At 44.7% G+C, this 26,414-nt stretch overlaps 1 protein-coding gene across 1 annotated transcript; it reads right to left on the reverse strand.

Annotated features, from left to right (window-relative positions):
* Positions 1–445: 445 nt before the first annotated feature.
* On the reverse strand, positions 446–20,872 carry LOC146079919 (fructose-1,6-bisphosphatase 1-like). Its single transcript, XM_083186641.1, has 7 exons — positions 20,482–20,872; positions 10,692–10,854; positions 5,283–5,375; positions 4,332–4,472; positions 4,111–4,248; positions 2,177–2,296; positions 446–782 (listed from the first exon to the last, which is right to left on the reverse strand). The coding sequence occupies exons 1-7, from the start codon at positions 20,649–20,651 to the stop codon at positions 591–593; spliced, it is 1,017 nt and encodes a 338-aa protein (XP_083042767.1). The 5' UTR covers positions 20,652–20,872; the 3' UTR covers positions 446–590.
* Positions 20,873–26,414: the final 5,542 nt, after the last annotated feature.

Genomic DNA, 26,414 nt, shown 5'->3' on the forward strand with positions numbered 1-26,414 from the left:
GTGGCGGGGGCTGCGGTGCTATAGTTACGCCCCTGATACATCCGAGTCAGACCCCAAGTCTGCTGCTATAATGCAGCTGCTCTCAGGCAACTGTGTGGCTGATAAATGCCGGCAATGTCTGATACCGTAATAATCTATTCATAGCTTCTCCATGAATGATGGGGAACTCCAGAGTAAAGACACAGAGGCCGGTCTTCTGCAGGACCCATGATGAAATGAGCACGCTTTGTAATTTCATGCATCGGGATCATCTTTCTTAGGTGAAGGGGGAGCCTGTATGGTTACTAATCACTAGGAAGCTGGGTACTATTTTGCATTGGCTGCTTTTAATCTATCTGTTTTTTTTTTCCTTTTATGTTAATATTACTTTTCTAATTTGTTGCATTCTATAAATAATTCCCCTATAAAAGCCTGATGTGATGTATTGCAAGAATCAAAGCAGGGATTAAGAAAAATATTTATTCATGTTTCTTCCCCACACCTGACATTGTCTATAAAAGTAAGAAGGTTGTTTTCCTGAGCGACGCATATAACAGTTGTGTAATGTATTCCTGCTGGGACTCCTTTGCCAGCAGTGAATTCAGCAGCTTTTATTTCTTGGCATGTTTCTTGAAAATCGCAATGTATTCTTGCACGTCTTCTGGAGAGCCCAGGGCTATGGGCATCCTCTGGTGAATGCTATCTGGAACTATATCCAGCACGTTCTCCAATCCGTTTGTAGCCAGCCCTCCAGCTTTCTCAATAACGAATGCCATGGGATTGCACTCGTACAACAGCCTCAGCTAGAACAAGAAAGATGAAGCCAACATAACTACACAGGAAATATATGATTTGATAAATGAGTGGGTACTGGACATGTTGGTAGTAACAGTTTGACAGGCTTGTATCCTCTGATGGCGCAACCTGCCTGCAGTCACAAGTCTACAGAAGAAAGAAGGTGGACCGCAATGACTGGTCACTCAAGCTTCCAGACAATAGGTAGGTATAATGTTCATGTACTGTAGGTAACCACCTCTAGCCTTGTGTGGGACGATTACTAGTTTTACTGTGCAGTGCCAGAGTTAGTTCTCATGTGTGATTCCACTTATGTGTGCTAGCAATGTTAGGGGGGGATCCGTTCCTTTAAAAGCAGTCGAGCCGGTTTTGCCGAAAATCGCCATGGATTGTCGAGATTACGGTCGGATATCAACAATCCACGGCCATTTTTGCAGACACGCCCCCTTTTCAATGATCAGCAGGCAGGTAATTTAATCCTGCCTGCCGATAAACAGTTGAGAGAACCGAAAATGGGCCAGGGTCCCGACTGTTGGGACATACTGACAGTCTGGACCAGGGATTGAATATCCCCCTTAGAGGTAATGTGTAATACCAGTTGATGGTTAATACATGGGTATTATATGTGGGTTTGATACCTGTTTAGTGCTGTAATATACAAAATCCAACCTATTCACGGATAATTGCTATGGTCTCACTTTCTCCTAATTACATTATACAACTGGCCCCTATGCTCCAGGATAACTCCTCAGACAATGGCCTATATAATCCCTAATATCAAACATTACCTGTGGTCCTTATACTCAGGGTGTTCCCCCTGCTATGCCTGGATCTCAGTCAGGGTGACTAGAGTCACTTCACTTTTGCAGCATGTTTACAACTATTACAGTGCTAGGAAATTGCAGTTTGCAATGTCCACACTGCATTCCAAACAATGAACCAGACTGCAGCAGATGCCCTGAGGTGTTTTGCCTGTGGGTACATTTAATGGATGTACCAAATGATAACTTAACCCTTTGAGTGCCAACATCTGTGAGAGATGCGCAAAATAGCCACTAAAACTGCCAGTGTCGCTCACATTTGTTACATGAATTAAAATAAAAAATGTGGGTGAAAAAAGGCATATATGTGTGTATTCCTATACAAAGGCAAACATTACCGGACTTTATCATGAATAAAAAAAATTCTTGCCAATTTTAACGAATTCACTTGGCACTCAAAGGGTTAATAACAGAAGCACTGCTTGGTGTTTCTAACAGGTACTGTATATGCTACTTTTAAGGGAAAAATACTAGGATTTCCAAAATGGTAATCCACCTTTACTTTTCTCCAAAATATTAATGAGTATCTTCTACTAATGTCTGGTCTTGTATACAGGAGTGCAGCAAAGAATCATTTTTACCTTTCCTTTTGGGCTCTTTGAGTTTGCAGGGTACAGGAAAATACCTCCATATACCAATGTTCGATGAACATCAGCCACCATTGAACCAACATATCTTCCTCCATATGGTGAGCTGCCATCCTGTAATATACAAGCGATACAACTATTGTAGAACACACACACACACACCTCAATATAAGCATTAAAAATGTTGTAATACTTTTTATAGTGTTCACACGAGGTTGTTTTGGCATCCTGCCCGATTTGTAAAAGGCAAAATACTCCATGCCCCTGCTGCTGCCTTGCTGTTGTCGGCTTCTATTCACTTTACAAGAGAAGCTTACAGGAAGCCCAACACCGCCCCCAATAGTGCGGTCAGCGGGCAGCCCCCCTCCTTGGCTGGCCATGCCTCCTTTTTCATGCATGAATGGACTGCCCTAGCACCCCGCCCACATTGGAAAATATACAGACATTTACACTATGGTACAAGTTCAATCAAGGTTAAGTGTGCTTTTTACATCTTTGGATAATACAAGCAGTACACAGTACTATAAGAGGCATGTCAGGACACAGGACATAAATACAATGTATGACTGCTATGAATAAGTGATGTGCTAATAGGTAAATAGGTATTTCTTTGCACATAAAAGACAATGGCCCTCATTCAGGTTGACCCGCAAAGCTGCAAAATAAACACCACCCGCATGAAGGTCTGCCCGCACACAGATTGCAAACACACACGTGCAAATGGGTGTTTTGCATAAACATCCATTCGCAGCTTGCGTGCGGGGATGCAAAATCATTTTGCAAACGCTTGCAGATGTAAGACACCTCTCTGGTGTCTTACATCTGTGAGCACCCTGTGCGGGAAGTGGGCGGGCAGCTGACATCTGCTTTCATATAAACGCCCATGAAACACTGGGCGTTCCCATGGGCGTGACAATGGCCCACTGCCCCATGCCCGCACTGCTGTGTGCTAGCGGCCCGCGAATAATTAATTGCCATACCAGCTCGCACACAGAGGCTGCACATGCCCATGAATATTTATGCGCCTGCGCAGTCACTAAAACTCGCTCCCCTGTGCAAACTAGAATCACCTCCATTGTCCTGGTATTCTTTCATTTATTCCCGGTTTTGGGGTTCTTTTCAAGAAACAGGCCACATGTCAGTTCGGTAGCACACTGGCTACGTATGCATCCAGAGCAGGAGCACTTGGCTGTGCACACACTTAGCCATGGCCCTTTTGCATTGTTACATTGCTTAAGTTGACTTAAGCAGGTTTGGGCACAGGGGAAATGACATGCTGCCAGGCATTGCACAAGCCAGTGATAGGACATACAGATAGTGCAGTTTCACACTTGTATTTGTAACAATCTCCCTGGAAACCTCCCTGTTTCTCAATATTGATCAACTGTAACATACAGTTCATCATATTCTGTGTAGAAGATGCAATCCTCATAGTTGGTTTTGCACTATACTAGAATATTTAAGTTGTAAAAACTAGTTCAGCTGAACATGCCATAATGGGCACTGTAGACCCATCTAGCAATACAGAGGCAGATGTAACTACTCAGTAACTAAATGCCCCGAACAGTGTTGGACTGGGGCAAGAAGGCTCACCGGGAGAATGCGATGGTATAAGCCCATGTTTGTGGGTGGTGCAAATCTTCAGAGACAGATTGGCCAGCTGACAAAGTGCATGGTCTGGGCCTCTGGATAATTATATACTGAATACTGCTAGAGAGAACATGATAATGTAGCAGAGGAATAACAGCAATGCACTGTAGAGAATACACCTTAGTCCTGTGCAGTATAATGTAACATTAATATAATTAGTGCACAGATGGAACCTGATCCTTACAGGAGGTGGTTCCCCTGTTCCCTGTGGTCCAGCTCAATCCTGGCCCCGATACTTACAGGATTTGAAATGTTGGTAACTACAGTATAACACTTACTTCTGGGAACTTCTTCTTCTGGAGATACTCGGTAACTGCAGCATCAAAGTATTTTGCATAACCTTCATTAAGACTGTAGATATTGCCCCTGGGCTTAATTTTAACATTTTTATTGACCAAGATAAATTCTCCAATAGCCTGGAAGGGGGAAAAAACATATGTCATCACATGAAACACCATTTTAATCAATAATGATCTGTATATAGTCAAGCAGAACTTACAGGGTCTAGCATGAAGCAATTCACACCACATTCAGTGGCTAGGACCAGCATTGTGGCACTCCCATACAAGGCATAACCTGCTGCAATGAGGTTCCGTCCTGGCTGTAAGGCATCCTTTTCACTGGGCTCACCGTCAGTGGTCTGAAATAAGTTTTTATTTGATCATACAGAACATTTCATAACACAGAACACAAAATAGAAGTTTCTAGTTAAACTATATATTTGCAACCAGTATTAGCAAGGAAATACAACAAAAGGGACAATAAAGCATAGCTGGAATGCCTGCACATAGACACATTGTAGAATAATATTTAAATGAGGATACAAATTAATAATTTATTTTTATTGTAATCGCTTGGTTTTTCTAAGGCACTGTAGCACACAGTGCCACCTTCTGGCCGTAATAAGGTACTGTATAACTAATTTGAAACTAAATGTAACCAGATCACATTAGTTATCTTTATTATATACTGTAGCATTACCATGTTACACAGCACCTTACAGAGATTGGATCATTTTGTCAGAAGCCAAACAGCCAGTCAATATGCCTTTGTGGTCTAGGAGAAAACTGGAGCACCCAGACAAAACCAGTGCAAACATTTGGAGAACATACAGTTCCATACAGATTATACGTTAGTGGAACTTAACCTCTGGTTCCATTGCTGTGAGGAAGTTATACTATGCACTGTGCCACCCGCAGAAATGTCTATGGGGGAATTAATTCAGCCGTGGTAGATTACTATGGTATAACTGATCTCCTGAGGCCATGCAATCAGCAACAAAGTAAGCATTACTCAGGGACCCTTTCACCTGGTTCATGGGTCAAAAAATAAATCAAATGAATCTATAATTACTTGGGAGTTACCAGCTGTTAATGCCCAAATCTGTGACACTTTCCTGGATTTTTGCACATTTCCAGCACCCTGAACAATAGCCCTCTACTAGCCTTACCTTTTTGTAGATTGCAAAGATTGTGCCGATCGATGCCAGACAGTCAATATTTGAAGAGCCATCCAGTGGGTCAAAGCAGACAATGTATTTACCCTAGTAATATCAAATAGAAGTTAATTTATGGTTTTAACAAAATCTCTCTTCTATTATTTTCTATTTCTTATCTTTTAACATTTGAGACACAATGTTATTAAATGTATATATCCCATGACAGTGTAAAAGTAGTTTGCTCCTCCACTGTGTAAATGTCAGCGACCCCTGTGTTTGCAGAAATGGGTCAGATTTTGTGCAATGTGCATCTATAGTATTTCCTGCTGCTATAGATAGGGGGCCAAGGCACTTTAAACGTGTGATTTACATTTTCTGATAACAGTGGCATATTTATTAAATGTACAAGATGTAACACCGAGGACGCATAGAACGTTTCAGTAAAACCAGTCACTATGGTTCTGTGGAGGCTTTGAAACAGATTTACCAAGCACTGCAATGAAAGGCATTTCGGAGTTTGTCCATGGCAGCTACTGCCATTTAGCCCACAATTTCTTTTTTTTTTAAATCGTAAATTTTATTGAATGAATAGGATTACATAACAAAGTCAGCAAAACAGTCATATAGTTGTGCAAACAGTTGTAGTGTTAAGTGTAACAAGTCACTGCGAAGAGCCGAGTAGATCAGACATAATAAAACATGACTTTAATGATGATTCAAAAGTGAAATGAGATCTTTGGTGTTGTTGGATGGTGGTCTCTGATATCCCCTTAGATAGGGTAGTGGTTGGGGAGTTATATAACTTAGCTCGATACGGGCTTATATTGTTGGATCATCACTATCACTTGGCTTCTGGGAGTATGTGCTGGAGTAAACTGTGAAGTTTAAAGGGGTGTATGGGGGGGGGGGAGGGGAGGGGAGGGAGGGACCCAACGACGGGGAGAAAGAAGTTATAGAATGAGACAAGGATAGTAAGAAATAAGTTAGATCTAAGGAGATAGGTTTTGTGCATATGAGGGGGAGTGTTACGATTGACCCGGGAGGGGGGTGTTGTGATATGTATACCATGGGAGCCAGACAGAGTGGAATTTTCGAATAGTGTTATTTTGTAAACTGGTGATATATTCCATTTTAGCTATGAACCACATTCTATTAACTAGTTCTTGTCGGCTAGGGGCATCTGGGTTTTTCCAATTGCTAGCTATTTGATGTTTAGCTGCGCAGGCCGTGTGTAGGATCAGTTTATTTGATTCCTTTGGGAGATGGTCAATTGGGGCGCATAATAGTAAGTTAATGGGTTCGATGGGGGTGGGAGGGTCCACCAGCTGGGATAGGAGGGCGAGAACCATCTTCCAGTAATGTGCTATAATTGGGCAGGACCACCAGATGTGGTAGAATGTCCCCCTCTGACCGCAGTTCCTCCAGCATTGGTCTGATGAATTGGGGTAGATGCGGTGAAGGCGAGTTGGTACTAGGTACCACCTGGAATATACCTTGTAGGAGTTTTCTTTTATTGATGCGCTAATTGAACATTTTGAGATAGCGATTCGAATTGATTCCCATTCCTCCTCCTCAAGATGTCGGCCCAGATCTTTTTCCCACTCACATTCGTGATTATCTAAAGTAGGAGTGTCTGTTATTAGAACAGAGTGATAAAGTTGTGAGATAGATCCCCTGTCCATTGGTCTGTATATGCAGATTCTTTCCAGTTGGGAGGGAGCCTGTCTTGGTTGTGTGGGTTGATATGAAGCTGTGAAGTGTCGGAGTTGTAGATATTGGTAGTTTAAGGTGTTCGAGATATTATATTTTTGTTGCAGTTCGTCAAACGTTTTGGGGGCGAAGTCCCCCTGTATGTGGTGAATTCTAGTGATGCCCGCTCGTATCCAGGGGGAGGCCATCGAGGGGTTGAGTCCCGGAGGGAACGATGGGTTATTCCATAGAGGGGTTAGAGGTGAGAGGGATGATTTGAGTTTGAATTTTTTGCTAAGTTTCTCCCAGGACTTTAGCGTCAAATCTACTGTAGGAGATGCAAAGGAGGATTGTGGGTGGCTCTTACGTGGCAGCCAGGGGAGATATGAGATGGAAGGGATCCCCGCTAAGTCGCTTTCCAGGTCCACCCACCTTTTACTCTTAGGGGGAGAGTGCCATGCTATGAGCTGGCTTAGCCGAGTGGCATCTAGATAACGCTGAAGAATGGGGAGGCCAAGGCCGCCATTTAGGGATCGTTTAGATAAGATATCTCGGCGAATTCTGGGTTTCTTGTTGTTCCATATAAATTTACAGAGAACGGATTGTAGTGCAGTAAGTGTGGACGATGGGATTGGAATTGGAAGGGTTTGGAAAAGGTAAAGTAGTTTGGGGAGTGTATTCATTTTCACAGCAGCAATGCGGCCGGTCCATGAAAGGAAATGTGTTTGCCAGTTTTGTAAATCTTTATGGATAGATCTTATGAGTGGGGGATAGTTGGCTTGATAAGGGGAGCTGTAAGATTTAGTTAGTTGGATCCCTAGATATTTGATGGAGCGTTTTCTCCAATTAAAATTGAAGTTAGTCTGAAGAAGTTTTTTAGAGTGTTCTGTGATGTGTAGTGGGAGGGCTTCTGATTTTGAATTATTAATTTTATACCCTGAGAGGTTTCCAAATATTGTGAGTTCTCGGAAAAGGTTCGGGAGTGAGATTAGAGGGTTGGTAAGTGTGAGGAGAATGTCGTCCGCAAATAAGGAGAGGGAGTATTGAGAGTCTTTGATGCGGATTCCTGTGATATCTGGATTGGTTCTGATTCGGCAAGCTAGAGGTTCAATAGTTAACGCAAATATGAGGGGCGAGAGGGGACATCCCTGCCTAGTTCAAGCCCACAATTTCTAACCACACATGATCAGACTTTCCTTCACCCTTTAAATCTTTACTTTATCTCTGAATACCACAACTTTATTAGAGCTTACCCTAGCCACTACTCACACTGGGACATAGTCTCTCCTCTTAAATTAGCCAGAAGATTGTAAGCACTATCATCTTTTTACATCTGCATGTATTTTATCTACAGTACCTTGTATGCCACTCTCGTGGTTTTGCAAATACAGTACTGTATTATTTATACAGTCTGGAACTGCAGGGCACAGCACTAAGGCACAAGCCAAACAATAATAGTCCTGTATATCTAAAACAAACAGTATTCGTGTTTATTTTTACCTTTTACTTTGTACATAGCCAAGGTGCGGCTCTTTTCCAACCTGGGAGCTACAGGATGACGGAGCAGTAGCTCCTGTGCCCAGAGCCTACGCCACAATTTTATTCATTAGATATCTTTGCTTGATCAAACAAACACCAAAAATGATAAGGGTTACTGACTAATGTGAACACAATTACATTGCAATTTTTAGAACTGGGCGACAATTAGACGGTAGTGTACAAAATGGGCAATGTAAATATTTCTCATTATCTATTAAAGTAAACACTTTTATATTACTTGTTGTGTTTGCGTTACGACACAAAACTATACATTACTAATGCATTTATGCAGTACAAAATCATTTTGAAATTTTGTTGTGCATTGTCTACATACTGTAGGCCAGCACTGTGCACATTAATTATGAGAATGCCGTGCACACCATCACGAAAACAGTGGAAATATTGTTGACCGGATTCAGAGTTGCAGGCAAGTCAGCAGCGGATGCATTTTGCCGCACTCATGCACAGTAGTTGGTGAGTATGCCTCGTAGCTAGAGGGGTGTATGCCACATGGGGAGTAGCAAGTGTGCTTGTTACACACATGCATGGTACATCTGGCACACAATGAGAGCGACTGCCTAGGAGGTAAACGCATCAGTCTTTTCTGTGGAAGACCATAAAGCAAATAGAAAATAACTTTCAGAAACCTGCGCAGGACACTAGAATTTGCCACACTTGTCCCCATGCACAGCAGCTACTAATAATAGTGCCCATTATTCACATTATGCAGAACATTTTGTATTAACTTTAGGATTATGTCATATGTATTGGATTATGTCATATGTATTATATGTATTATTGGTACTTGTTTAGCTTCACGGCGGCAGCATGGCCGCCCGCTACTTCCGGGTTTGGCACTCAGCAAACTTTCTAAAATAAAGTCCATGCCAACATGAATAGTTCATACCCCCACTATCCACGTTGGCATGGAGTTGATTTTAGATAGTGTGGCGAGCATAGCGAGCCCCGCAAGGGGACACAGACGTTGCTGCGACTGAGACGCTGCCGCCGTGAAACTAAATAAGTACTGTATTATTAGTGATATTGTCACTATGAATTTAAAATTAGCACCTTTACACCCCCCAATGCACCCATATGTTTAGTATAAACACTAGGAATGCTTGTGCCTGACAAAATAAGCTATAGCTTTACATGTGACAGCGTCAGCCAATAAAAACCAGCCTGATTCTTATTGGCTATCGCTGACACACATGATAGCCAACACAAACAGCCTTGGCCTTAAAACAGAAAGCCATTAAATAATCAGCCTGATTCTTATTGGCTGCTGCATATCATTGGGCAGTATTCAATGTCCCTAATCGCGATGTGCAGCGAATCCTGTTTAGGATTCGCTGCACATTCACCGTGTTACGGAGGGCTGGAGCCCTCGCTGCCAGACCTCCCTTACACACTATTCAATGAGGCAGGGGCTCACTGTCCATGATGGCGAATTTGAACCCCCAGGCAGGGAGGTGGAAGTCTCCCTGCCTGCCCCAGAACGTATGTGGGGGGGGGGGGAGGTGGGCTCAAGCTGCCCACCGGGAGAGCCAGCAGGGGACCGGGTATTCACTGCTCCCGATCGTGCATATGTAATGATCGGGAGCAGTGAATACATGAATATCTAATGAGCGGCTCCAGGCCCCCTGCTGGCTGCTTTGTGTAAAAAATATATATTTTTTTAAATTTAATATATATTCATGTGCTGTAAGCACATTAATAAAAATAGCATGCCCCTTCACAGAATAAAATTCCTGATTTTTTTACACCAAATTTAAAAAAAATAAAAACATTATTTTAAAAGTTCACATTCCACTTCACCATGAAAAGATGGCGATTGCTACATGGTGACACACGGCGAAAATCACTTAGAAAGCAGTTCGCCATCTTCTCATTGAATACAATCACAGCGAATCACATTGAAAAACCACAGCGAGTTGCGGAGAGTATCAGACGGTGAAAAGTGCACATTGAATAAGGTGATTCACTTTCTGACACCTTCCAAAGTGAAAATAGCACAAATTCGGCCTCATTGAATACTGCCCATTGTGTTCAGTGTATCAGACCGTGCCAGTCTGCAGCAGCTCGCTGATGGCCAGTTGAACAGTTCAAGCATATCATAAAGTTCATTAGCATATCATAAAGAACATTCCAATAAGAGATTTTCTTGTGAAATGGTGATTTACAAATACAAACCCTTCTCTCTGGTTCCACAATAAGAGCATGTGGGTCTTCTTCTGATACCAAGATACAGCTACTAAATGAGGATTTCAGCAGGTTAATAACCAAGTCATTTGAAAGGATATCCAACTTCTTCACCTGGTCCCCTGTTACATTAGTGGTCCCAGCAATTCCATACCTAAAACAAAGTATTCATTATAAAAACCAAAAAATGATATATTCTATACAATAAAAGCCCAACAATGCTCCTCACGGTACTTGTGTAGTTTCACAGCAGCAGGGAAATTGCATGCGATCACATGCGATGAGATGTTACTTTTGTAGTTTCACGTTTCCCCTGCCCGCGGATCACATCGCACATTTAGCACACCCCCTCTATCCACGGCACCCCGAAGCACGGTGAGTGTGAGCCCCGCGAGGGGATGTGGTACGCGTCCTCCCGACTTGTTCATACCCTCACTATCCATGTCGGCGCGGAGTTGATGTTATAAAGGGATTACTTGATGTGCATTACTTGACAAAGCAGATTACTTGATGTGTATACGCTTCGGGCTCACTTTATAAAATCAATTCTGCGCCGGCGTGGATAGTGGGGGAATGAACAAGGCGGGAGAACGTGTACCGCTGCGCTCACCATGCTTCGGGGTGGCGTGGATATGCTAAATGTGCTTAATCGCATGCGATGCGCGGGCAGGGGAAACGTGAAATTACAAAAGTACCATTGTATGCGATCGGATCGCATACGATTTCCCTGCCGCCGTGAAACTACACAAGTACCCTCCTCACCTCTATGAAACGCAGACAGTCACTACATGGCGCCGGACTGAGCTCTGTTCGGAGGCACACACACCTCAGCATGACAGAGCCACACACACACACACACACACACACCTCAGCATGACTAAGCCACACACAGCAACACCTCCCAGCATGACAGAGGCACATACTGTATACACACACCTCTCAGCATGACAGAGGCACATATACACACACACCTCTCAGCATGACAGAGGCACATATACACACACACACACCTCTCAGCATGACAGAGGCACATATACACACACACACACACACACCTCTCAGCATGACAGAGGCACATATACACACACAGCTCTCAGCATGACTCATCATTTTGAGAGGTGGTAACCAATATTATATAATACATATTTACTATTCAAAAGGTAATTGTGATATTTACCCAACCCTTTTGATAATTTCAAATTCAATATATTTGAATAGTGACTTTGTGTTTTTCTGTCACTCATACATCACTGGTCTGGAACATGTAGTCTATTTTTTTTTATTTATTTCCATGCAGATTCCATTGTGCTTAATAGTGTAGCCAGATCAACCAAATAGGTGACATACAGGGGCTTCAATACTATTAGTGACAAGTTCCTACAGCATGTGAATATTTTTTCAGAGGGAGGTTTGATATGACATTGAGGGGGTGAGATGCCGCTGTCAGTGATTCCCACAATACACATGCTCAGTGGCACATGCACTACATACTGTATACAACAATGAGAATAACCTGAATTTGGTACACACTTATTTTGGTACTCTTTACCTAGAACGGCGCCCACGATTGAAATCGCGGGATCGCGGGTAAAATCGCGGTAATCGCGGGTAAATCGCGGGTACATCAAAATCGGGTACCCGCGATTACCGCGATTTTCCCATAGGGAACAATGTTAAAAAGGCAGATTGACCGCGATTTTAGCGTTAAATGCCTCAATGCCCGCGATTTTTACATAGGAAACAATGTTAAATGGGCCACAGAGCCCTAATAGTCCCCCTGAATTGTTAAATGGCCCCCACAATTTTTAACGCCACCCCACGATCAACGTGAACCCGAAGCGTGGCGAGCGCAGCGAGCCCCGCGAGGGGCGGCGGTACGCGTCCTACGACCTTTTCATGCCCTACTATCCACGTCGGCGTGGAGTTGAGAATAGAATAGTGTGGCGAGCGCAGCGAGCCACCGAGCCCGAAGCGTGGCGAGCGCAGCGAGCCCCGCGAGGGGACGCGGATACCTTCACAGGTAAACGCGTCCCTTCGCGGGCTTCACAGGTGTCCGCGTCGCCACGGACACCTGTGAAGCCCGCGAGGGGACGCGTTTACCTGTGAAGGTATCCGCGTCCCCTCGCGGGGCTCGCTGCGCTCGCCACGCTTCGGGCTCGGTGGCTCGCTGCGCTCGCCACACTATTCTATTCTCAACTCCACGCCGACGTGGATAGTAGGGCATGAAAAGGTCGTAGGACGCGTACCGCCGCCCCTCGCGGGGCTCGCTGCGCTCGCCACGCTTCGGGTTCACGTTGATCGTGGGGTGGCGTTAAAAATTTTGGGGGCCATTTAAGACTTCAGGGGGACTATTTGGGCTCTGTGGCCCATTTAACATTGTTTCCTATGTCAAAATCGCGGCCATTGAGGCATTTAACGGTAAAATCGCGGTCAATCTGCCTTTTAACATTGTTCCCTATGGGAAATCGCGGGCATCGCGTCGCGGGCATCGCGGGTACATTTATGGCCGGCCGCGACGCGACCGACGCGATTTTTCAGGTTTAACATGGTTTTCAATGGGAAAATCGCGGGCATCGCGTCGGTCGCGTCGCGGGTAGCCATAAATGTACCCGCGATGCCCGCGACGGGCGCCGTTCTAGGTAAAGAGTACCCTTATTTTTTATTTAGAGCCTAAGATACACCCATCTGCTTTACACAGAGAGATCAGGGGTTCAATCCTCTATTTTGGACAGTGTCACCAGGGCCGATCACCCTCAATTTGCACAGGTTCCATAAAGGAGACTTTTATATGTGTTTAGAAGAGCAGAGAAAAAAATCCAATGCATCGGATGTGTAACATAGTCGTGTTGGTGCTGAGCTGTGGCTTAGATAGTCAGTGAATACAAAGATAGGGACCAGCAGGAAGAATTGTTCAAGATCAAAACACCAGCTGAGTGTGTAGGAACCAGTAGAAGTGTGTATAGAAGCCAGATGCCTTCCATGACTACATGTGTGTGCTGTACTGTAGTGGCAGTATCTATGCTGTAACAGAGTGTGTGTGGGCCAATACCAAAGAAATTACTGGTATTGTCAGAACTAGATTTGAAGAGGAGAAGGCAGAAGGCTTCGAATCATGGAAGGTTTAGCAGTGTCCACACTTAAACCACATTGAGATGAACTGGAAGAAGGATGAAAGAAAGTCTATGGGCCTGATTCAGCATGAATCACCTATGATGAGCTGCTCACGGCAGCTTAGCGTATGTGATCCATAGCAATGCAAATCCAGGAGGAGGTGCATGCCACCCCTAACCTGCATTTGAGATTTCTTAACACTGCAATGCATGTTTTTATCAAAATTGCAGGAGTTTGACTGTTTTTTATTCATGTAATTCAATACCCCCCTTAGTGGTATCCAATTAGATATTATCCCTGCACTGCTTTTGCACTTTAAAAGGTCCATACACATTGGGCAACTATGCCCAGCGTGTATGGACAGCGATGATCGCTATAGCTGCCTGGCGCTGTCAGCAGGGAGAGGACGACTTTGCAAAGCGCAGAGTTATGCAAAGCCGTCCTAAAAGCCGCTCATCTGCTGGTAATACCAGCAGATGAGCGGTTTTCCTGACGATGATGTGGGAGCGCTCACGGCCGGGCCATACACACTGAGCGGCTTTTAACTGAAAGAGCAGATTTGGGCTGCAGAGATGCAAGTAAGGGTGTCATGTCTGGAATTGATTGACCCCCAATTGTGAGAAGTTTAATTGTTATTCTTTACAGCACTAGGGACATATTGTTATACTGTATCTTATGAATAAAAGTTCCCTCCACTAAGTATCCCTCCATCTCTCCTTGTTTTTTCTCCACATAAAATCTGCGAGAATAAGATCTATATAGAGAGAAAAACTAGAAGAAACATACCATTGTCAACATAAGAAGTTAAGTAGTCATACCGTCAAAATCTAGGTTTGATCTTATGTAGCGCCATATCCCCTACCCAATGTGCTTGATAAATGACAGAAGCTTTGAGAGCTACAATATGTAGTACTTCTTGCCTGAAACATGACCGTTAGGATTTGATTGGCTGCTACTTAACCTCCGTTCATTTTATCCCTCTCCAATGCTTAGTACATACAGGTGGAGCCGTTCTCATCGGCTGTGCTGGCTTGGCAGACTCCCATATCTGGCAGCTGACGTGCGAGCATCTTGGACACGCGCACGTCCATTGCCGGGAATTGCCACATTCGCCGGCTCTGCATGGCGACTGGTACACTGGGAGCAGGATCGATGAGCCCGACTCCATCTGTGGACTCTTTATATCTCTCCAAGGCTTGATACATCTCCCCACTAAGGAAGAAATAGGTGCTAATGAATTAACTGGACTCATTCATTTTGCACAGTTCTCGGTACTTGTGAGTTATCCGGGCTGCCGATTTTTTCATCGCGCCCGAAATCGTGGGCATCGCGTCGGTCGTGGCCGTTATAAGGAGCCGCGACGCGATGCCCACGATTTCCCATAGACAGTAATGTTAAAAGACACGATGGACCCGATTTCCGACACGATTTCCCATAGACAGTAATGTTAAAAGACGCGATGGACCCGATTTTCCATAGACAGCAATGTTAAAATAAAATGACAATGTGAAATTGGCCAATATGGCCATTTCACATTGGATATGTTTTAAAAAAAAATGTTTCATGGCCCCCCACCACCGTTAACGCCACCCCGCTATTGACGCCAACCCGAAGCGTGGCGAGCGCAGTGAGCCCGCGAGGGGCGGCGGTACGAGTCCTCCGACCTTTTCATGCCCTACTATCCACTAGGGCGTGGAGTGAGAATAGAATAGTGTGGCGAGCGCAGCGAGCCACCGTGCCCGAAGCGTGGCGAGCGCAGCGAGCCCCGCGAGGGGACGCGGACACCTTCACAGGTATCCGCGTCCGCTCGCCACACTATTCTATTCTCACTCCACGCCCTAGTGGATAGTAGGGCATGAAAAGGTCGGAGGACGCGTACCGCCGCCGCTCGCCACGCTTCGGGTTGGTGTCAATAGCGGGGTGGCGTTAACGGTGGTGGGGGGCCATGAAACATTTTTTTTAAAAACATATTGGCCAATTTCACATTGTCATTTTATTTTAACATTGCTGTCTATGGGAAATCGGGTCCATCACGTCTTTTAACATTACTGTCTATGGGAAATCGGGTCCATCGTGTCTTTTAACATTACTGTCTATGGGAAATCGTGGGGATCGTGTCGCGGCCCCTTATAACGGCCACGACCGACGCGATGCCCCCGATTTGGGGCTAAATCGTGGGCATCGCGTCGGTCGGGTGTCCTTAAGTTAACCAAACTTAAGGACAAAATCGGCAGCCCGGATAACTCACAAGTACCCAGTTCTCTTCTATTTAAGGGGCCTATTTATGAATTATTTCTTTAGGGCTATTGCTCCAAAACACCCATTTTTGAGGTGTCTGAAAGAAATAAGTATCCAATGTATGTACATAAAAGCGGACCCCATAGGTTCAACTCTTATTGGAGCAATCACAAACGATTATCGTCCTGTCTAGGACCCGATAATAAACATACGTCTAACTACCTTGATGAACCTGTTATTTACATTGCCACATGTCCTTCTCAGTCTAGGTCAAAGTTCAGACAGTAAACACGTCTTTGTGTAGCCAAGAATGTGGGAATAGCAGTTGCTATGCTTGGCGATAAGACAAAGCAGTCCTAAAAGCTTGTAATTAAATCTTACTACACAGTCACAACACTTGAATTAATAAAAATGCTTTCCTTCAATAATAAAAAATCTTTTTTTAAATATTTTAGTTTTATCTGTTTATAACCATCCTGAGATCCTGGCAGTACAAAGGCATGATCGAGCATTTACGGCAATGCTTTAATGTACTGATAGGAACAAACCATAAACGGATAAAAGGATCTTTTGCTGGCCATTCACTATGCATACCTTAATTAAAGCTGTAAAATGAGGGGGTGTTTGGGTATTTGTGTGTTTCTCACATTTTCATTGGAGTGCCCTATGGAACAGGGTGACTATGGGGTGATTGGAATGGCACCTAAAGCCTTATGTCAGGCATTCCCAACCTCGGTCCTCAAGGCACACTAAAGCGGTGACATCCCACTTCTCTGCCAATCATCGGCGGCTCCCAACACAGCTGTACGGGCGGTCAGCGGATCGCTTAGTATGATGCGTCGATATATCTTTAGATATGGGTGGGGCCGGGAGAGGCAGCCATAAGGAAACTGTGACAGGAGCAGGAAGAGCAGGGGCCAGGGCTGATGCACGGGCGGGGCAGCATCAGGGAAGCAGAGCCCTGACTGCAGGGTTGTTTGGTCCACCCAGTACTAGTCTAGGTTCCTCTCCTGCATGCAGAGCAGCTTGGCACTGCGGTGGCCAGCTGTGACCTCCCCGTGCAGGCCCTGCTCTCTGACATTTCCAGACGTGTGCATGCGCCGTGCGGATTCTAAGTGAGGGTCCACACAACCAGAAAGGTCTTGGGAGGTTTGCGGGGCAGCGGGAGGCTTATGTAAAAGTCAGGAGCCTCCCAATAAATGCGGGAGGGTAGGCAAGTCTGAATTAGCTTAGTTTAGACACACCCCTCTCACACATAAATCACTCTGCACATTGTAGTGTAGTGCAACATGGTTTTGCCAAGCTGCAGAGTAACTTGCTTTTTCGCTTTACACCCTGCTCAGAATGGAGTCCTCTGTGGGGTGAGAGACAACTGGTGTGTACAGATACCTGCAATGGTAGTTACACTGTCATAGTCTGTTTGATCACATACTGAGAAACTGAAATAGGCACGCAGCATTAAATTTGTTTATTATGTTTGTTAAAGTAAGGAAGGCCCAGGTATTGCACAGTCTTTATTGTAGGACTGATGCTGCCGGATATAGCTCTGGGCTTCCAGGGAAAACCAGTATAAATGTTTTAAACCATTATTCCCAGTTTCTGTGCACAACCAATACCATGCTATTGTTGCTGCATTCTGTGTTTAGAAATGCTGTTACACATAGGGAGAACAAGCACTGTCACACTATTGCTTTATGTTACAACAGCCTATGTTACAGTACAGGAAATGTTGTGACAGAAGGTTAAGAAGTTGGTAATTGTCATGCTCAACAACTGGAAAATGAAATATCCTGACCACATATAGAAGTAGTCTACTACTGTACCAATGCCATAGCAATAGACACATCCCATATTGATATTAGGGCATGCTAAAACTATGGCAAGGCATGCTGGGATGTGTAGTTTCACAACAGCTGGAGGGCCGCAGGTTGGAGATGCCTGCATTAGACGATATAGCGAACAATATAGCTTAGAAAGCCTTTTTTAGCAATTGTTCACTATATCCTCTAGTGCAGTGGTTCTCAAACACTGGGCGGGATGCTATATAGCAGAAATGCGGTAAAAACCCCGTTTTCGGGGTTTCTACCGCATTTCTATATGCTATATGGCGCCTCCGCAGTGTCAGCGCTGCGGAGGGAATCGCCAGCTAAAGCTGGCGAATCCCTGCAGAAGCCTATGGGCTTCTTACCGCAGCGCTGTTTGAGGGATCCGTCACGGATCCCTCCCAGCGTGCCCTGCGGCCGGCGCCGGGGTCTGCGCATGCGCAGATGGACTCCCGGGTCACAGACCCGGAAGTCCAGCGCCGGCACCGCATCGCAAGGGACAGCTCTTACCGCAAGAGCTGTCCCTTGCATGAATAACGGCATATGTTATAGCATATGCCGTTATTAAAAATGCGATGTCCGGCGAAGGGGGGCCGCGGATGTTATAACATCCCGCCCTCAGTCCTCAGGACCCCACACAATTCACATTTTCCAGGTCACCCGGCAGATGCATTCATTATTGACACATTTTAAAAGATCAGCAGGTGGAGCTAATTATTTCACTTGTGATTCTGTGAGGAGACCTGCAAAACATGCACTTTGTGGGGGTCCTGAGGACCAAGTTTGAAAACCTGTGTTCTAATGTGTATGGGGCTGTACACATTTACCAATCGAGAGCTATATTGGCAGTATTCAATGAAAAAAATTTGCCGTGTTTTATGGCGAGTTTGTGCTTTTCTCACGTTGGACGGAGAATTTTGGTCTCAAAAAAACGGGTCGACATGCTATACCCGGGAATTTGCCTAACAGTGAGAATGGGGTATAAATGTACTTTAAGTTTTAGAGAAACTAATGAAACTAACAAAGTATATTGTATGTACCTAGTATGTCAATATATAATTTAACATCTTAACTCAGTGGTTCCCAAACATTTTTGAATCACAGCACCCCTGAGAATAAGAATTTTTTTCACTGCACCCTTAGCGCCAAAAGTTCTAATTAATTTCTTAATTATTAAATTAAGTAAATTGTGTGCATCTCATTCTTTAAAATCAGTTATGTGGCAATGGACAGTATTCACTTCGGTTTGTCCACAATTTCTCTATTGCATTGATCATAAATAATTTTAAATTGGTTATGGACCATCAATCCTGGGCAACCCTGCAAGTTCCCCCAAGGCAAAGTCTACTATCACTGTAGAATTTGCTATAACCAACTTGAAGAACACTCGTTACTAATTTAAATGGTGCTCCAACCAATCAGCTCCTATCATGTGCTTGATAAATGAAGGAGCTTATTGGTGGAGAAGCATTTAAGATGAGCAACCAGTGATAACAAGAATATCACTCATTTGGGTTTATTTAAAGATGGGAGTTCTGTTAATGATGGGATGTTGCTATGGGCAACCAAACAGATTCTATTATCTTCTAGGTGCTAAATAAATAGATTCTAATTGGTTGCCTATACAAACATCCCATCTTCAATAGATTTCCCATCTTAGTAAATAAACCCCAATATTAGGTGAAATCGGAACAGTTTGGACTCCGTAACGACAGACCTGGCCTACTCCCTGTAGCCACCTTTGCATGGTGGAGCGCTCTGTGTGCATCTCCCTGCACGGTTTGCTGTCTGACAACTGTCACATACATGGGGACATGCACAGAGAAATCCAAATGGCAGAGGTTGCTGGGGCGAAATGGACCAGTCTGGCATTCTGCAGTCTGGACCATTCCGGCTTTCACCCATTCCCTAAAAAACTCCACTTCTGAAACTTTGCAGTGGGCTAGCGATGTGCATTGCTCATTGTAGTACAGCTGTATAGGGTGCAGATATATACTAGGGCAGTGGTTCCCAAACTGTGTGCCGCGGCTCCCTGGGGTGCCTCGGGACACTTGCAGGGGTGCCTCGGGTTGGTCATCCAGGACCATTCAAATTATTTATGGACAAAACCAGTGCTGGTGGCTGCCAATCATAAATATGTGTACAATCAGAAGCAAATCCTGCCCTTTACCACATAACTGAACCTTAGAATCACATATAAACACAATATACTTCATTTTATATATATTTTTTTGGGCCTAGGGGTGCCGTGGAAAAATTGTGGTACTCTAGGGTGCCGTGATTCTAAAAAGATTGGGAACCCCTGTACTAGGGGGTGATCCTATTAATTGCGAAGGGTGCAAAATGCCGTTCCAGTGGCGCTGAAACACACTGCACCCAATCTTGCACCCTCAACAGGCTTGTCTCAGCACAAATTTGCTGAAAATTGCATGCTATCCTACGGGCCAACAAGTACTTGCAAATTCGGGCAGCTGTACCCACATATTCATAGCGGCTAATAAGATTGACCCCAAATACTGTGTGTTACTACCACCCCCACCTGCCAGTGTGATGGTGGGACAGGAGTAGGCATGCCAACAGCAGATGCCAGAGACAGACAGGGTACTCACAGGTGGGCAAGCCCAGCCTTCCGCACAGCAGAGGAGATGGCTTTGATAGCTGTGCACAGGGAATTTAGGAGCTGGGTCATCTCCCCGGTGCCTTTGGCTTTGATGCCCTCTTCCATCACGAATCGTGTCATGGTGAGCACGTCGGTGTCAAACGGAGCTTGGTCTGTCATGCTGGAGGCTGCAGTGTGCACTCGGTGAGTGCGAAGAATGTGTAGGGTCACGGGTGCCACACACGAGTGTGAATGAAGGCTGCGGGACGGACAACTCAGCACAATGTAATAAGTACTACTACCTTATGGGCGGCTGCTGCTCTCCCCACCTCCCGGAACTGGCAGCCAGATGTGGGTGTGTGTGGGGCAGACAGTGCGCTCCAATCACTGCAGCGCGCAGGAGAACCGGACACTTTCCCTGCACTTGCACTGCTTTTCGGCGGCACAAAGTACAACAACCCGCAGCAGCCCGGGTGTGGGAAATGGAACGCAATGTGCTGCTGCTGCTCCCACGTCCCTTCTTCTGACTCTGCACTTCCTGCTAAAGTCTAACGGTCACCTGGCACTAGCAGAACATGTGGAGTCAGGGTGCACTGCGCGTTGACATGCAGCAACCTACTCAACATGAAGGGTGAAATGCAATAGGATGGGGAGCTTTAGAAAGTGAGAGATTTGGTAAGAAAGCTCCAGGTTTTTTTTTTAAAGCGGCAATCATTTATACGGCAAAACCAGTTTGATTTTGAAGTGTAAATGATTGCCGCTTACTGAATCTCTCATCCTATTACATTTCCCCCTAATAGAATGATTTATGACACAGATTCAGTCTGGTCACATTGGTATTACCATTGAAAAATAAGAATGGCTCTTAGGTGGGTTCCGGATTAAAAGATCTACAGGGGGAAATTTACTAAGCTGTGTATTGTACTTCACATGTGATGTTGCTAATGGCAACCAATCAGAAGGTACTTATTTATTTAGCACCCTCTGGAAGATAGTAGACAGGATCTGATTGGTTGCCCATAGCAACATCACAAGTAGAATACACATCTTAAGGTGGCCATACATCAGAAAGATATTGTACCCAATCATACAATCTCAATTGATTGTAAGATGGATTGTATGCAGATTGTGCGCACATCTTGTGTACACAAATCATACAATCAATCATCAGATGGATTGTATGACTGATTGTATGATGGATTGTATGCAGATTGTGTGCACATCTTGTATACACAATCATACAGCAGATGGATTGTATGACTGATTGTAAGATGGATTGTATGTAGATTGTGTGTCCAAAAACCACCAAGGACTGCCGGGGATTTCAAGGGAAATTGTACACAATCATGAGCGCAATCGATCTTAAGATCGATCTTTCTGATGTATGGCCAGCTTTAGTAAATTTCCCCCACAGTGTCTAGATAGACAGTCAATAGGTCGACATGCAATAGGCTGACACCTGAAAAAGTCAACATGCCATAGGTTGACATGGTCAAAAGATCAACGTGATAAAGGTTGACACATGTAAAGGTCAACGTAATTGTTTTCACTTTTTTGGGTGTCTGGCAACATGGACCCCCAATTAGTGTAACATGGCCCTTTCATGTGTCAATGTTTTGACCAATGCCGACCTATTGCACGTTGACATGTTATATGTGTTGGTCCAGTAGTGCATTTCACCCTTTTATTTGTGTTGACCTATTGTCTGATTCTAGACACTGTAGATCTATCAACTGGATACTGTTAAGTGTCCTATGATTTGCAATGTTTGCCCTAAAATATGTTTCTTGGCAATGCCTCTGTTGGAATTTTTTGTTTTTGTTTTACATCCCTTTTTAGGTTCAGTCCAAATTACCAGAGGGGAAAAATTGCCAGCGATACCCTGTTGAGCCACCCGGGAACCTTCTGGGCGACAGTAACATATATGATACACCGTATGCAGTCCTTTTTGCATACAATGTATCGTATGTGATCCCAGCCAAGCCTGCATGTATTGGCTGCGATGCAATATATATCTCATGCAGCGTGTGCGATCCTCAGGCTTAGATGCGATGCACACGGAACCGCACATCACATTTGACCTGATCACAATAAGCTACTTTTAGCAAACTGCACATGCACCACAGTCTGCATTTGCAGCTTTACTTACTGACAAGTATGTCATATTCATCTTAGTCACTGCTCACCTTGGGATGAATGGGGATTGGTTACTAGGTTGCAGTAGGGTGGTAGTGCGGCGTTGGTTATAGGATAAATTTGAACTGGGCATGTACACAGAGTCGCGTCCTAACATGCAGAGATCCATCCAAATTCAGTTGGATTTTCATAATGTCGTGATAGTGATGGTGGGTGTTCTTGCAAGCAGTAGGCTGGGGGGTTGTGCTGTCGCTCAGAGATACTGATCGATAGCTAAAACTATCGATGGTTATCCATTACATAGTTTATGACTATCGATGGCTAGTTGCAGTATCGCCAACGATGGTGACTGCACCGATGGCCATCCCTATGAAAGTAGGTCCCAGCCTTCATATGTTATGCTTTGGTTTATGGTTGCCGTATATGTCAGAGTATTTAATCAAATTCAGTCAACAAATAACAGGACAGGCTCCTGTGAAAAGGGGAAGGGGGTAGGCTGCTGCATGCATTTAATAGTGGTTATTTAACACAGGCATCTGCCTGCTTAGATGGCATAATGATATGAAATCATTTTCTTCTTCTTTCATTACACAATTTGTATCGTTTGTCTGGCAATAGATATTCTGAGGAAACAACACACTCACCCACTGTTTAATCATCTACGCACAAGTTGTTACTTACTGCAGAATCATTTCTGAAAGCACAGAATTGCAGGCCTGCAGTGCAAATAACATTCTGTGCTGCTTTGTGTGCTTTGTAAATGAATGAATTTGATTCTCTGCATCCCAGATAAAGTTTGCATATGAAACAAGATTGGTTGTGCATTGTAATTAGATAAAGTTTAGAGATATAAAGTACATGGCTTAGGTTGACAGAGACAAAAGGTCGACAGAAGCATCTAATACCCCTTTCACACCAGCCTAAATTCCCGGGTTCAGTCCAGGAACAACTCGGTACTAGCGCTGGTGTGAAAGGTTCCCGGGACAAATTACCAGTCTAATTTGACGGCAATCCAACCCTGCTAGGTAGCATGGTTGTTCCCGGGTTCAACCCGGGGACCTGGCTGGTGTGAATGGGGTAGGGTATATTTACCCAGGTTGACGGTCCTCGGTGTCCTGTTCGGGTGGGAATCCACGCAGGCGGCGGGCAAAAATGACAGGACAGGCGGTGGATGATGATGACGCAGCTCTCCCGCGGCAGTGAGGGTGCCGGAGAGCTGTGTAATCTTCATCCGCCGCCTGTCCCGTCATATGCGCCGCTGCCTGTGTGGATCCCCGGCCTGCACAGAGGACACAAGGAACCTGGGTGAGTATTCTCACCACCTCCTGCCCACCTCCGCCGCCATCCCGCCGACTGCCCGCCTCCTCCCCACCTCCTGCCGGCCTCTTTCCCGCCCCCTTCACACACCAGAAAATGCAGGGACTTTTCTGGTGTGAAAGGGCCAACCCGGGAATGGCCGGCATGATTCCTGGGCCATATTCCTGGGAAGGTCCCTGCATTTTCTGGTGTGAAAGGGGTATTAGGGACCCATTTTTTATAGGATTGCCTATGCAATGGGATCTAGGTGGGCTCTAGCGTATGCACAGAACGAAATGTATGTCCCTGCAGGAACAGGGGTTCCGAAAGGAGCCCGTCCCTGCAATCTGTTATGCCGGTGCCGGGGATCTGCACATGCATGGGTAGCATAGACCCTGCCAGCAGTGCGGTCTGTAGCCCATAGGCTTCATCTCAATATGGCAGTAGCTCTGGGACCTGATGCAATGGTTATACATTGGGCTTCAGTCTACAATAGACTAATCAGGCTAATCACATTCCAGATGGTGTTAGCTGTGGGGGTCAATCTAGGGAATGTTTCACGTTCCATAGCTGGGTAACTGTGACAGCAATGCATCCCTCAATACAATGGTATTCGCTCATTAGGGCAACAGTAACTAAGTGGGCTGTCAATAGCTTCACCACTATTGGTAGTCAGGCAGAAGGTCGACATACAGTATAAAAAAGTTAGCCATGCATTATTTCATCATGGTGAAAAGGTTGACACAAGCAAAATGGCATCATGAAAAAGGTCAACAGAAAATTGTCGGCATGAGTTTTTCGTGTTTTTTTTTTTTTTTTTAAACCAACTTGTTCTTACTTTACGATCCCAGTGGGCATAGAGGGAGAATATTATAGTTTGCCAAGTGTATAGGCACCATGCCTGAAGCATGGCGAGCAGATTTGGTGCACTAATATGTTGTCCATGTTGATCCATGTCAACAAAAAAGTGAAAAACTCATTGCAACATTTTGCTTGTGTTGACCTTTTGACCACATTGACATTTTTCGTGTGTCGACATTCTGCATCTCGACCAATAGTGGTTGACCTATTGACTGTGGAACTGGGGGTAGCAGCTGCAGTCGAGAATGGATAGATCACAGCAGATATCTGATGCCCCTTTCCCACTGCAGCCTTAAAACGGTATATTGCCGATTTTTGAGGGCAAAATACCGTTTAAGGCTGCAGTGGGAAAGCGCCAGAGTTGAAATACCGTTTAAAGTTAAACGGTATTTCAACCCGTTTGCAAAGCAGTGTTTTACACGGCAAACTACCGTTTAAGAAACAATGGGAATGCATCTTAAACGGTTTTACCAGCAGATGCAGCGAGGATGGCTCATATTTGAGCCATCCTCGCTGAATGTGTATACAGCAGCCGGGCTGAAAGATCCGCGTCTTTCAGTCCAGCTGTCTGCTCCCTCCCTTGCCACCCCCCTCCCCGCCCGCAGCGTCATATACTCACCGGCGCCATCCCGCTTTCACTCACCGCCCGGCAGTCCTGCTCCCCCGCCCGGCCACACAAGCTGGGCGCTCTGCCCCTCCCGGCCTGCTCGCCCCGCCCCCCGCCTGCTGAACACGGACAGGAGCGTACACTGGCCACCAATGTTTTATTATTAAGCAAAGCCTGTAATATATACATTGTTGGCACAGACCAGCAATGTATATATTATTGGTACCACTGGGCACTAATGATCATAGCCAATAATATATACATTGCTGGCACAGACCAGCAATGTATATATTATTGGTACCACTGGGCACCAATGATTATTTATTAGCCAGTGATATATACATTGCTGGCACAGGCCAGCAATGTATATATTACTAGCACCACTGCACACCAATGCTGTAAAAACGTTTTGAAGAGCTAAAACGTTTCACCTGCAATGGGAATGGTACTTAAATGGCATTTCAAACTGTAATCTGCTGCAGTGGGAATGCTAAATACCGTTTAAGATTACCTGTAACTTAAAACGGGTCTGCAGTGGGAAAGCAGCATGAGATAGCTGCTGCAATCCCTCATTAATATATGTTGTGATGTGAAATATTTGTAGTTAACCCTCAAAAGTTGGTGTGTTGGGGGAATAAGTCGCATATGTTTCATGGAAAATAGGCTGCTATGTGTTCTATTCGCTGATGCCTTGTATCAAAATGGCACAATTATCTAAAAACACCATTTTAAATTTATATACATTTATTTTACACTTATATATAGTTGCCTAGCACACATAGTAAAGTCATATACTGCCTTGTTTTTGTTTGTATTGTGAAGATAAAGTGCAGCAATAACAAGATAAGTAACAAAACACTTGAAGGAAGCTTGCTCAGCAGGTTTATATGTAGCCACTAGGTGCAGGCTGGTTAACGAATTAACCCTATATGGCCTGGCAATATGTCAATATAACTTGTTTCTGAGATTTAAATAGGATTTTGTTAACTAATAAACTCTGTTCTGGTACTGTGAAGGTCATCGTCCTGCCAGATTACCCCCTA

This window comes from Crinia signifera, chromosome 1, assembly GCF_055691185.1.
Source record: "Crinia signifera chromosome 1, ASM5569118v1, whole genome shotgun sequence".
In the NCBI taxonomy this organism is placed as follows: Eukaryota; Metazoa; Chordata; class Amphibia; order Anura; family Myobatrachidae; genus Crinia; species Crinia signifera.

What these genes read in the sequence shown, in the direction of transcription:
- LOC146079919 (XM_083186641.1), bottom strand. Translation starts at nt 20,651, where the DNA reads ATGACAGACCAAGCTCCGTTTGACACCGACGTGCTCACCATGACACGA. An exon ending in AAGGCTGGGCTTGCCCACCT is followed by an intron (nt 10,855 to 20,481) that starts GTGAGTACCCTG and finishes ACTTTGTTTTAG; the next exon opens with GTATGGAATTGCTGGGACCA. An exon ending in AGAAGAAGAAGTTCCCAGAA is followed by an intron (nt 2,297 to 4,110) that starts GTAAGTGTTATA and finishes TGTATATTACAG; the next exon opens with GATGGCAGCTCACCATATGG.